General features: G+C 40.2%; 1 protein-coding gene across 2 annotated transcripts in view; it reads right to left on the bottom strand.

The window, feature by feature from the left end:
* Window positions 1-12,797, bottom strand: part of Exd2 (exonuclease 3'-5' domain containing 2) — a 39,636-nt gene that overhangs the window by 8,798 nt on the left and 18,041 nt on the right. Inside the window, exons 3-5 of one of the 2 annotated variants that reach the window (XM_048362242.1) lie at window positions 10,935-11,188; window positions 8,351-8,477; window positions 652-983 (exon numbers count right to left, since the gene is read on the bottom strand). In XM_048362242.1, coding sequence (XP_048218199.1) covers window positions 652-983; window positions 8,351-8,477; window positions 10,935-11,188 — 713 coding nt within the window. Of the gene's footprint in view, window positions 1-651; window positions 984-8,350; window positions 8,478-10,934; window positions 11,192-12,797 lie in introns of both variants that reach the window. The other variant, XM_048362241.1, reaches the window with a different exon arrangement.

Genomic DNA, 12,797 nt, shown 5'->3' with positions numbered 1-12,797 from the left:
AGCCTTGAGCAAAAAGAAGCCAGGGACAGTGCTCAGGCCCTGAGTTCAAGCCCCAGGACTGGCAAGAAACAAAACAAACAAACAAAAAAGTTCAAGATAAAGTAATGAGGGCTATATGGATTTATTTCTGGCTTACAAGCAATACTTCCTTCAATTTAATCATCCAATTTCTAAAGGCACCTTGCTAACAGGATCAAACTTCACTCCCAAGTACTTATTAGCCAGCCTCCTGCAATAGAGGCATAAGTACCATAGAAAAATCCTCATTGGCTAGAGAAAAACACTGGCTTGCTAAATAAAAAAGAAATCTGATTGATTTCTTCTGAAAAACATAAGGTATGTCATGTTATTTGTTTTCATGCTATTCTGAAGCAACCAAGGAACAATAATTATACCTCTCTTTATAAGTGAAAAAGCTACAAGTCTAAGGAGCAGGTGGCGAAGCTAGGCTAAGCTCTCCTCACTTACATTTTGACTGTCAAACAGAAAAGTAGAACTGAGAAAGAAGAAAAATACACAAAATAAATAAGATTTCAAGTGTTCCTAAAGGCAGGGAAAGTAAGGCTAACCCCTGAGGATCTCAAACTGCCTCCATGAGCCACTTTAGAGCTGGGCCCCTGACTCTTAATTATCAGAGAACAATGCAGTTACCTAGCAGAATAGCCCACTCCCAGGGGTTTTCTTTTAGATTTCCTGGGATCTCTCCCTTGGTGGTTTCCTGGGACCGTTTCGTCAGTCTTAGACTTCTTATTTCTTGGCTTCTGCTGAAACTCTGTTGCTTCCCCATTAACTTCTTCTCCTAATCTGCTAAATGCTTTGCTTCGAAATGGAATGTCTATCACATCCTGGCATTTCTCCAAGACGTTTCTCCAACTGATACAGTCACTGTTTCCTTCTACTGGTGAATTCTTGGAGAAAGGGTATCCAAGAAGATGGAGAAAGAGAGCCACTGAAACCTGGGCATCTCTGGCAGCATAAGTTATCTAAAGAGAAAAGTCAGAGATCAATGGGATTTGAAAGGCAAGCCAGAGATAGAAACTTCAAAAGTCAATCATAAAAATATAGACAATATATAATAACGAAGGCACCATGTACTTCCTTAGAAATTCCTTTTTTCTCCCACGTTTTTATTATCATCAACTAATTGTATGAGGGGGTTTCAGTGTGACTTGCTCATATGTACACACAACATACCCTGATCAGACTAAGACTAGAAGGAACTAGCTGGGTACCCGTGGCTCATGCCTACAATCCTATTCAGAAAGCTGAGACCTGAGAATCTTGGTTCAGAGCCAGCCTGGGTAGACAAATAGGCAAGATTCCTATCTCCAAATAACCAGCAGAAAATGAGAAGTTTAAGTGTAAAAAAGTGCCAGCTGTAAGTGAAAAAAGCTGAGCAAGCAAGAATGCAAGGCCCTGAGTTCCAGCCTTAGTGCCAGCATTAAAAAGGAAAAGAAGAGAGGAGAAGGAAAAGAAACATACCTGAACTTAAACTGAAATAATTGCCCCTAAGGTCAGGAACATCCACTCTCTCCATTCTTGTTTAATATGGTACTAGAATTCCTAGCCTGAACAGTAAGACAGGAGAAACAAAAGGGATTCAAATAGGGAAAAACATCAAGTTATCCCTATTTGCAGATATCGACTCTACCAAAAAAATTCTAAAACTGATAAATTCCTTTAGAAATGGAGCAGGATACAAAATTAGCAGCCTTTCTATACGCCATCAATGAACAGGCTAAGAAGGAAATCTGGAAAATAATCTCATTTACAACAGCCTCAGAGAAAAAATACCTATGTATTAACTAAGAAAGTGACAGACATCTATAAGAAAAACCACAAAATCTTGAAAGAAACTAAAGAAGATATCAGAAGATGGAAAGAATTCTTATGCTCATGGATTGGCAGAAATGACCTTGTAAAACTGAGCATACTGGGCTGGGAATGTGGCTTAGTGGGAGAGTTCTTGCCTTGCATGCATGAAGCCCTGGGTTTGATTCCTCAGTATCACATAAACAGAAAATGCCAGAAGTGGTGATGTGGCAGAAGTGGTGATGTGGCTCATGTGGTAGAATGCTAGCCTTGAGGAAAAGAAACTCAGGGACAGTGCCCAGGCCCTGAGTTCAAGCCACAAGACTGGCAAAAACAAAACAAAACAAAACAAAAACCCTGAACATACAGTCCAAAGCAATCTACAAATTCAATGCAATACTTCATCAAAATCTCAATATCATTCCTCAAAATTCCAAAAATTCATATGTAAGCACAAAAGCTCCCAAATATCAAAAACAACTCTAAATAAAAAGAACACTGCTGAAGGGACCATGACATCAAGCTTTGCATTTGACTACGGAGGCATAAAAACATCTTGGTATTGGTACAAAAACAAACCCGAAGGCCAGTGGAACAGAGTAAAAGATCCAGGCACAAAACCAGCTAATATTTGACAAAGGATCCCCGAACAACCAGTGTCTTCAACAAATGATATGAAGAAAACTGGTATCCACATGCAGGTGACTAAAACTGGACCCCTATCTCTCATTCAAATATCAACTCCAAATGGATCAATGAACTCAAAATAAAATCTAAAACTTTAAGCCTACTCCAGGAAAATACAGGGAAACTAGAAAAGAAACTCAGGGTCAAAAAAGGCATAAGTAAACATTTTCTTTTTCCTTTTTTGGTCAGTTGTAGGGCGTGAACTCAGAGCCTGGGTACTATCCCTGAGCTCTTCAGCTCAAGGCTGATGCTCTACCACTTTGAGCCACAGCCCCACTTCTGGTTTTCTGGTGGTTAATTGGAGATGAGTCTCACAGACTTTCCTATCTGGGCTAGCATTGAATTATGATCCTTAGATCTCAGTCTACCTAGGATTACAGGTGTGAGCCACAGGTACAAATTTTCTGAACAGAAAATAGGAGTAGGAAATGGCTATGACAAATCAAAGAGTTTTTTGAAGGACAAAAGAAACAGTTGCCAGCCAGGTGCCAGTGGCTCACGTCTATAATCCTACCTATTCAGGAGGCTGAGATCTGAAGCTTGAGGTTAGAAGACAGCCTGGGCAGGAAAGTCTGTGAGACTCTTGTCTCCAGTTAACCATCAGAAAATAGGAAGTAGCTCTGTGGCTGAAAGTGCTAAGGTAAAAGGCTAGCCTTGAGCAAAACAGCTTAGGGAGAGAGCTCAGGCTGAGTTTAAGTCCCACAACTGACAAAAGAAAGAAAGAGAAAGAAAGAAAGAAAGAAAGAAAGAAAGAAAGAAAGAAAGAAAGAAAGAAAGAAAGAAAGAAAGAAAGAAAAGAAGAAAGAAAGAAAGAAAGAAAGAGAGAAAGAAAGAGAGAGAGAGAAAGAAAGAGAGAAAGAAAGAAAGAGAGAGAAAGAAAGAAAGAGAGAAAGAAAGAAAGAAAGAGAGAAAGAGAGAAAGAAAGAAAGAAAGAGAGAGAAAGAGAGAGAAAGAAAGAAAGAAAGAAAGAGAGAGAAAGAAAGAAAGAAAGAGAGAAAGAGAGAAAGAAAGAAAGAAAGAGAAAGAGAGAAAGAGAGAAAGAAAGAAAGAAAGAAAGAAAGAAAGAAAGAAAAAGAAAGGAAGGAAGGAAGAAAGAAAGAAAGAAAGAGGGAGGGAGGGAGGAAGGAAGGAAGGAAGCAAGGAAGGAAGGAAGGAAGGAAGGAAAGAAGGAAGGAAGGAAGGAAACAGTTGTCAGAACCCACAGAAGAGTCAACACACAGAATAGAAGAAAATCTTTGTCAGCTATTCAACAGAGGATTAAAATTCAGAACATACAAAGAACTAAAGAAATTGAACAGCAAGAGAATAAAAAAATTCAATTAGGGGCTGGGAATATGGCCTAGTGGCAAGAGTGCTTGCCTCGTATACATGAGGCCCTGGGTTCGAGTCCTCAGCACCACATATACAGAAAATGGCCAGAAGTGGCGCTGTGGCTCAAGTGGCAGAGTGCTAGCCTTGAGCAAAAAAAGAAGCCAGGGACAGTGCTCAGGCCCTGAGTTCATGGCCTAGGACTGGCAAAAAAAAAAAAAAAAAAAAATTCAATTCCCTAGGGGGGAGGCAGGGGGAAAAATGAGGGAGAAGGTAACAAGTTGGATAAGAAATGTACTCACTGCTCCCTACTAAGAAAAGCCCAGGCCCAGATGGATTCACCAATGAATTCTACAAAACCTTTAGTGAGGAGCTAATTCCAATACTCCTCAAACTCTTCCGTGAAATAGAAACGGAGGGAGAAATCCCGAACTCATTCTACGAAGCTAATATCATACTCATCCCCAAACCAGGCAAAGATCCAACAAAAAAAGAGAACTACAGACCAATATCACTAATGAACACAGATGCAAAGCTCCTCAATAAAATATTAGCTAACAGGATCCAGAAAGTGATCAAGAATATCATACATCATGACCAAGTAGGCTTCATCCCTCAGTCACAAGGATGGTTCAACATCCGTAAATCAATCAATGTAATTCACCACATAAACAGAACTAAAATCAAGAATCACATTGTTATCTCAGTCGATGCCCAAAAAGCCTTCGACAAAATACAACATCCATACCTATTAAAAGCTTTGGAGAGAACAGGAATAGATGGAACATTCCTCAAAACAATAAAAGCCATATACAACAGACCAACTGCTAATATCATATTAAATGGAGAGAAACTTAAACCATTCCCCCTAAACACAGGAACAAGACAAGGATGCCCACTCTCCCCACTTCTGTTCAACATAGTACTGGAATCCCTAGCCATAGCAATAAGGCAAGAGGAGGACATCAAAGGGATCCACATCGGCAAGGAAGAAATCAAGTTATCCCTATTCGCAGACGACATGATCTTATATCTCAAGGACCCAAAAAACTCAGTACCCAAACTCCTACATCTAATAAACCAATTTGGCAAAGTAGCAGGATACAAAATCAATCCACAAAAGTCAGCAGCTTTTCTGTACACCAGCAATAGACAAACAGAAAAGGAAATTATGGAAACAATTCCATTTACAGTAGCCAAAAAAAGAATAAAGTACCTAGGGATCAACTTAACCAAGGACGTGACGGACCTATTCAATGAAAACTACAAAAATCTAATAAGGGAAATCAAAGAAGACACAAGGAGATGGAAAGACCTCCCATGCTCATGGGTAGGCAGAATCAATATAGTGAAAATGGCCATATTGCCCAAATTGTTATACAAATTCAGTGCAATACCTATCAAAATCCCAGCCACATTCTTCACTGAAATAGAGAAACCAATCCATAAATTCATATGGAACAGCAAAAAACCTAGAATAGCCAAAGCAATTCTAGGCAAAAAACATAGTGCAGGAGGTATCACCATACCAGACTTCAAGCTCTACTACAAGGCCATCATAACAAAAACAGCATGGTATTGGTATAAAAACAGATCGGAAGACCAGTGGATTAGAATTGAAGACCCAGAAATAAAACCGCACTCTTACAGCCAACTGATATTCGACAAAGGAGCTAAAGACATACAATGGAATAAACATAGCCTCTTCAACTACTGGTGCTGGGAGAACTGGGCAGCCATATGCAGAAAACTCAAAGTAGACCCAAGCCTATCACCATGCACCAAGATCAACTCAAAATGGATCAAGGACCTCAACATCAGACCTGAATCCTTGAAACTACTGAAGGACAGAGTAGGAAAGACACTAGAACTTATAGGCACAGGAAGGAACTTCCTGAATAGAGTCCCAGGGGCACAACAAATAGGGGAAAGACTCAACAAATGGGACTACTACAAATTAAAAAGTTTCTGCACAGCTAAGGTCATAGCCACCAAAATAGAAAGACAGCCAACGATATGGGAAAGGATATTTACCAGCACAGCAACAGACAAAGGCCTGATATCTGTCATCTACAGAGAACTCAAAAAACTAAGCCCCTCCAAGCCCAATAAACCTATTAGGAAATGGGCAAAAGAGCTAAAGAGAGACTTCACAAGAGAAGATATAAAAATGGCAAAGAAACACATGAGGAAATGCTCAACATCCCTGCTAGTAAAGGAAATGCAAATAAAAACAACCCTGAGATACCACCTCACCCCAGTTAGAATGGCCTATACTCTGAACTCAGGAAACAACAAATGCTGGAGGGGCTGTGGGGAAAGAGGAACCCTTCTCCATTGTTGGTGGGAGTGCAAATTAGTACAGCCACTTTGGAGAACAGTATGGAGGTTTCTCAAAAAGCTCAATATAGACCTACCCTATGACCCAGCCATACCACTCCTAGGCATCTATCCTAAACAGCAAAACCCAAGATATCAAAAGGACATTTGTACTTCCATGTTTATCGCAGCACAATTCACAATAGCCAAAATTTGGAAACAACCCAGATGCCCCTCCACAGATGAATGGATCCAAAAAATATGGTACTTATACACAATGGAATACTACATAGCGATTAGGAATGGTGAAATATTGTTATTCGCAGGGAAATGGTCAGAACTCGAACAAATAATGTTGAGTGAGACAAGCCTAGAACACAGAAAACAAAGGGGCATGATCTCCCTGATATATGACTGTTAACAAAGGGAGATGGAGAGACAGTAGAGACCAAGTCTGTGAACACTGTATATGTGCTTGATACATTGTATATTGCATATGGGTCTACCTGACCTAGACAAGGGATGGGAAAACAGGTTGTAAGATATCACAAGAAATGTACACACTGCCCTACTATGTAACTGCACCCTCTTTGCACAGCACCTTGTAAAAAAATTTTATGTTCAATTAATAATAAAAAAAAATTAAAAAAAAAAGAAATAAAAAAAAGAAATGTACTCACTGTCTTATGTATGAAATTGTAACACCTCTGTACTTCACTTTGACAATAAAGAAATAAAAAATCCAATTAATAAATAGGAAGGCAAACTAAACAGTTATCCTAAGAAGAAACACAAATGTCTAAAAGATACATACTGTTTATGATGTGGCTCAGCTATAAATAATGTCAACATAAGTTCTGGATACTGTCCTGATAAAAATGACAATTTACTTTTATTGGGAAGATGGTAAAGGTACTGAAAGAGTACTAAGTCATATCATCCAGAGTTAGAAGTCAAAAGATCTAAGAAGAGCAAGGTTTCAAGAATAAGCCAGAACAATGATTATTTTTCATAGGTGTGTATGTGGGTGTGTGTGCCAGCCCTGGGGCTTGAACTTAGGACCTGAGTTTCTTTTGTTCAAAACTAGCACTCTACCACTTCACTTACAGCTTTTTTAATGGTTAAATGGGGATTAGCAACTCATGCCTGTCCAATTAACCACTCGAAAACTGGAAGTAGAGCTGTGGTTCCAAGTAGAGTGCTAGCCTTGAGCAAAAGAGCATAGTGACAGCACCCAGGCCCTGAGTTCAAGCCCCACAACCAACAACAACAACAAAAGAAGTCTCAAGGACTTTCTTGCTCAGGCTGGTTTTGAATTGTGATCATGAGATGTCAGCCTCCCGATTAGCTAGGATTATAGGCATGAGCCACCAGTGTTTGGCTTATAAGTTTTATAACACTATAAGGTGTTTGTTGACAGGGAGGTACCTTTTTAAGTTATTTACTTATTTATTATTTTTAGGTAGTTGCACAAAGAAGTTGCCATTGAATAAAGCAGTTTCTTAATACATCTTGATCAATGTTGCCATTTTCAACATTCTCACTCATCCTTCCCCTTCCCTAACTCTTTTCATTTTGTAGGATATACACTGAATTCTTGACTGCATTCTCCCCCTCTTCTCCTCTTCATTTGCCTATCCCTTTCCTCTTGACCCTCCCTTTTTATTTTTGGTCAGGGCTGGGGCTTGAACTCAGGGCCAGAGCACTGTCCCTTGCTGCTTTTTGCTCAAGGCTAGCACTATACCACTTGAGCCACAGCGCCCCTTCTGGCTTTTCCTATATATGTGTTGCTGGGAAATCGAACCCAGGTCTTCATGTATACGAGGCAAGCACTCTACCACTAGATCATATTCTCAGCCCCTCTTAACCCATTTTTGAGACAGGGTCACACTATGTAGACCAAGCTGGCTTTGAACTCATGATTCTCCTCTCCATTTCCCAAGTGCTGCAATTACAAGTGTGAAGAACCACGCTCAGCATTATGTATATTTGGTTTTTTAATTTAGGCATTAGTATTCATGAATAAATTCTATTTTCTGAAATGCCTGACATGATAAACATGAAATGTAAGAGTTTTAATCTTTCATTTAAATAACATAAACATTTTCTTCAGTATCACCAGCCAGTAAGTCTATTTTAAGGTATCTCCACCTAATACTTATATTTGAATATTAGAATTTTAAAAGGCAACAGCTCATTCTTCAGCTAGTCAAGTAAGAAGTACCTGCTCTTCTGTAAGACTCTCAGCATCCCAGTTGCTACAACGAAGTAGAAGGGACTTGTCAAGGGGAAAGTTCAAAACCGTCTCAGCAAGTGATTTCAGGCTAAGCCCATTACAGAGCAAATTGTTTCTACAATAAATAAATAAAAACATGTATCAAAAATGGGCAAATGACACAAACAGGAAAAAGATCTCTAAATAGCCAATAAAAGAGGACAATCACTAGACATCAGAAAAATAATTTATTATCTATCAGACTGCAAAGTTGTTTATTTTTCTATGTGCTATTAATGGGGCTTGAACTCAGTGCCTTTTGGTTCGAGACTTTCACTCACAGCTGGAACTCTTCTACTTGAGCCACGACTCCAGCTCTAGCTTTTTGCTAGTTAACTAGAGATAAAGTCTCTTGGATTTGTCTGTCTAAGCTGGATTCAAAACATGATTCTCAGATCTCAGCCTCCTGAATAGTTAGGATTATAGGCATGAGCAACTGGTGTCCAGCTTGCAAAAGATCTTAATAATATTTGTTGTCAATGGAACAAGAAGAATCAGTCAGTATCATCTAAAATGTGTGAACTGCGTATTTTTTTTTTTTTTTTTTTTTTTTGGCCAGTCCTGGGCCTTGGACTCAGGGCCTGAGCACTGTCCCTGGCTTCTTCCCGCTCAAGGCTAGCACTCCGCCACTTGAGCCACAGCGCCGCTTCTGGCCGTTTTCTGTATATGTGGTGCTGGGGAATCGAACCTAGGGCCTCGTGTATCCGAGGCAGGCACTCTTGCCACTAGGCTATATCCCCAGCCCTGAACTGCGTATTTTTAATAATCTTTATAAAAAGCAATAATAAAGCTTGAACATGAAAATTTTGATTCAGCAGTTCTGCTTCTGAGAAGTTTATTCTAAGGACATAGGTCCATATAAAGATCATCACTGCAGCACTATTTATAGTAGGAAAGACTAAATATTCTTACTTTTTAAATTTGAAAAATGATAAAGACTATTTTCATTGTGGAGGCTAAAATACAGTTCTTCAAAACTGTCTAATTAAAATTACTACTGGACTGCAAGAAAGTTAATCTGTCCTGACTGGCATCTCCAATCAAGAGATAGGTGTGAAGAATAAATGAGTATGGGAAAGCAGAGCCGACTTCTCAATTACCAAGAGAGTCAGGAGTCACAGAGCTAGCTATAAGCTTGGAGGTGAAGGTCCTTGTCAGTGTTAAAACATACAGTAATCCCTCAAGGAATGCAAGAACCCAAATCATTTTGATGATGAAGAAAAGGAAGTCTTGGGGCTGGGAATGTGGCTTAGTGGTAAAGTGCTGGCATAGGATGCATGAAGTCCTGGGTCAATTCCTCAGTACCACATAAACAGAAAAAGCTGGAAGTGGCGCTGTGGCTCAAATGATAGAATGCTAGCCACTGGAACAGTGCCTCGGCTCTGACTTCAAGCCACAGGATTGGCCAAAAAAAAAAAAAAAGGAAGTATTGCTAGGGACCATGCTTATAATCCTAGCTACATACAAGACTAAGATCTGAGGAACACAGTTCAAAGCCAGCCTGGCAGGAAAGTCTACAAGACTTTTATATCTCTAATTACCAAAAAAGCCAGAAATGGAGCTGTAACTCAAGTGGTACAGCACTAGCCTTGAGCAAAAAAGATTCAGAGACAGTGCCCAGGCTTTGAGTTCAAGCTTCGGGACTGGCACAAAAACAAAGGAATTCAAAAATATAGTTTCTTCTATTCAATCTTCCAGAATTAAAACAGAATCTTCAATTTTTTTCATATGAAATATAAAGCCAAGCTAGGTGCTAGTGGCTCATGCCTATAATCCTAGCTGCTCAGGAGGCTGAGATCTGAGGATTGCAGTTGGGAGCCAGTCCAAGCAGAAAAGTCCATGAGACTCTTATCTCCAATAAACCACTCAGAAAAAGCCAGAAGTGGCACTGTGACTCAAGTGGTAGAGCACTAGCTCTGAACACAGAGAGACTCAGAAACAGCACCCAGGCCCTGAGTTCAAGCCCAAGATTGGCAAAAGAAGAAAAAGGGGGGAAAAAAAAAAGAAAAAGAAAGCTAGAAAATATCAAGAGCCTTAACTAAGCCAGTAGGGCCATCAGTTTACAACCTGCTTATATTTTACAATGATGCCTTAGTAATGTTTCATCAAAAAAGACAGATTCTGCCAGATACTTGGTGGCTCACACCTGTAATTCTATCTACTCAGTAGCTGAGATCTAAGGATTATGGCTCAAAGCCAACCAGGGGAGGAAAATCCGTGAAACCCTTATCTCCAATTCACAACTAGAAAGCCTGAAGTGGTAATATTAGCCTTGAGCAAAAGAGCTCAGGGACAGTGCCCAGGCCACAAGCTCAAGCCCCACAACTGACAAAAAAAAAAAAAAAAGACAAATTCTAACTAAAGTACCCCCAGAAGTTGAAATATCTCCTAACAAGCTGAATATGCCTTTTCTCAAGCTTCTAGGTTTCTAAAGAATTTTAGATATTTCATTACTGATTTCCAGAAATCTACAGATCTTGCTAAAATGTTTACCCCAGAGCTGTGGGAATCCCAGCATTCATACAAACCATACCCTTGCCGTATGGCCAGGTACCGGAGGTCCAGGCACCCCCTAGCCATGAGGCCATAATCTTGCAGAAGTTTGCTGGCGTCTTCTGAACATCCCACTCCAACTTTTAAAATGGTGCCATCTGCCAAAAGGTCCAGTAATGTTCTTGGTAATGGTTTGCCTCCACAGATCAGTTTGGGCAAGCGAACCAGGACACAGAGGCCACTTGGGGAGGCCATTTGTAGGAGAGAGAGAGGATTGGCTTTGCCTTGCAAGTTCACCTGCAACAGAACAAGATAAACCACAATTCACAACCTTGCCTGGCAACAGGTGTTAAGAGGAAACTGTGGCCAAAGAAAAGTAGTATTCCACCTCAGCACATCCTTAGCATTCCAAAGAAAACAGCAGACTACATTTTGAGTACTGTACTAACAGGCTCAATGAGCCTAGACAAAGCTTCCCAACACCAGGGCCCGCAATATGAGTAGTCCATAAATAGCGACCAGCTGACACAGAAGAGCTCTGGGACACACATTAGCAGAGTCAGATGAGATGCACTGGTTTTAAAGGCTTAGAAAAAAGAGCTAAACAGAATGCCAAATGGCAACACACTCTTGAGCCAGGAAACCCAGACCTGTAAGTAAGAAGTAGCTGCCAATACAGCAAATCATGGCAGCACAATGTGCTTTCTCAGCATTTTCTAGTCACAAATGGTGCTCACAGAAGAAAATTAAGAGGAAAAAAAAAAAAAGGATGTTGAGCATAAGTGGAGATCTTTATATTTGAAGAGATAAATAACTTATACTTGAGTATATATTTAGTTCTAGGTTTACATGTTAACTGTCATATGGGAAGAAAGGCTGAAAGATTATTGTCCTTAGAAAAACTGACATACAAAATTCACCTACAATATTTAGAGATTAAAGATTCCTTAAAGCTATATACTAACCCAGATGAAATATCCAATAAATTCTTACAGTGCTCCATGAAAGGGTGTAAGGCGAAGCCATTTGACCAACTCTGATGAGATAATGGCAAAGCTAGGACTAGGGCGACATTTTTCTCAGTCTCTTACCATAGTAGTTTTCTCAATGGAGAGTGATCTTGCCCCCAAAGGAAATTAGTCAATGTCTAGAGAAATTTGGGGCTCGTCATAACTCAGGGAAGAAAGTACATGGGTGGTATCTAACTGGCAGAATCCAGGATGTTGATAAACATCTCACTAAAAAACAGCCTCTCCCAACAGACTCATCTGCCCAAAGCCTGGCTCCAGGGCAATGTGGCTCTTGCTACTAGACTACCTGTGTGCAAAGCATGGTTTAGGCTTGTAGCAGTGTCTATGAGGCTATGGAAGAGATGCTCCCTAGTCTAAGAACTCTAACCTTGTAGCTCTCACACACTGCCATGCATTGTGAACATCAAGGGAATTATTCAAGCAATGTCACAAGTAATCAGAGGAGACTTATTTCACAGATGAGATGCTCAACACTGGGAAGAAAAAATGGTTAAAATCACAAATTGCTGTTAAAAACAAACTGCACTGAGGATTATGGTTTGATGCCAGCTTAGGCAGCTGAGTCTGTGAGACCCTTATCTCCAATTAACCACCAGAAAAACAGAACTAGCACCGTGGTTCAAAGTGGTAGAGTGCCAGCCTTGAGTGGAAAAAGCTCAGGGACAGTGCCCAGGCCCTGAGTTCAAGCTCTACAACCAACAAAAAACAAAACCTGCAAGCAATAAACACCCAAACAAACAAACACCACACCAAAACCTGCAAGCTGGGCACCAGTGGCTCATGCCTATAATCCAAGCTATGCAAGAGGCTGAGACCTAAGAATCACAGTTCAAAGCCAGCCTGGGCAAGACTGTCCATGAGACTCTTATCTC

Source organism: Perognathus longimembris, chromosome 14 (genome assembly GCF_023159225.1).
Source record: "Perognathus longimembris pacificus isolate PPM17 chromosome 14, ASM2315922v1, whole genome shotgun sequence".
NCBI classification, from domain to species: domain Eukaryota; kingdom Metazoa; phylum Chordata; class Mammalia; order Rodentia; family Heteromyidae; genus Perognathus; species Perognathus longimembris.
This window is presented reverse-complemented; position numbering and strand designations above follow the sequence as displayed.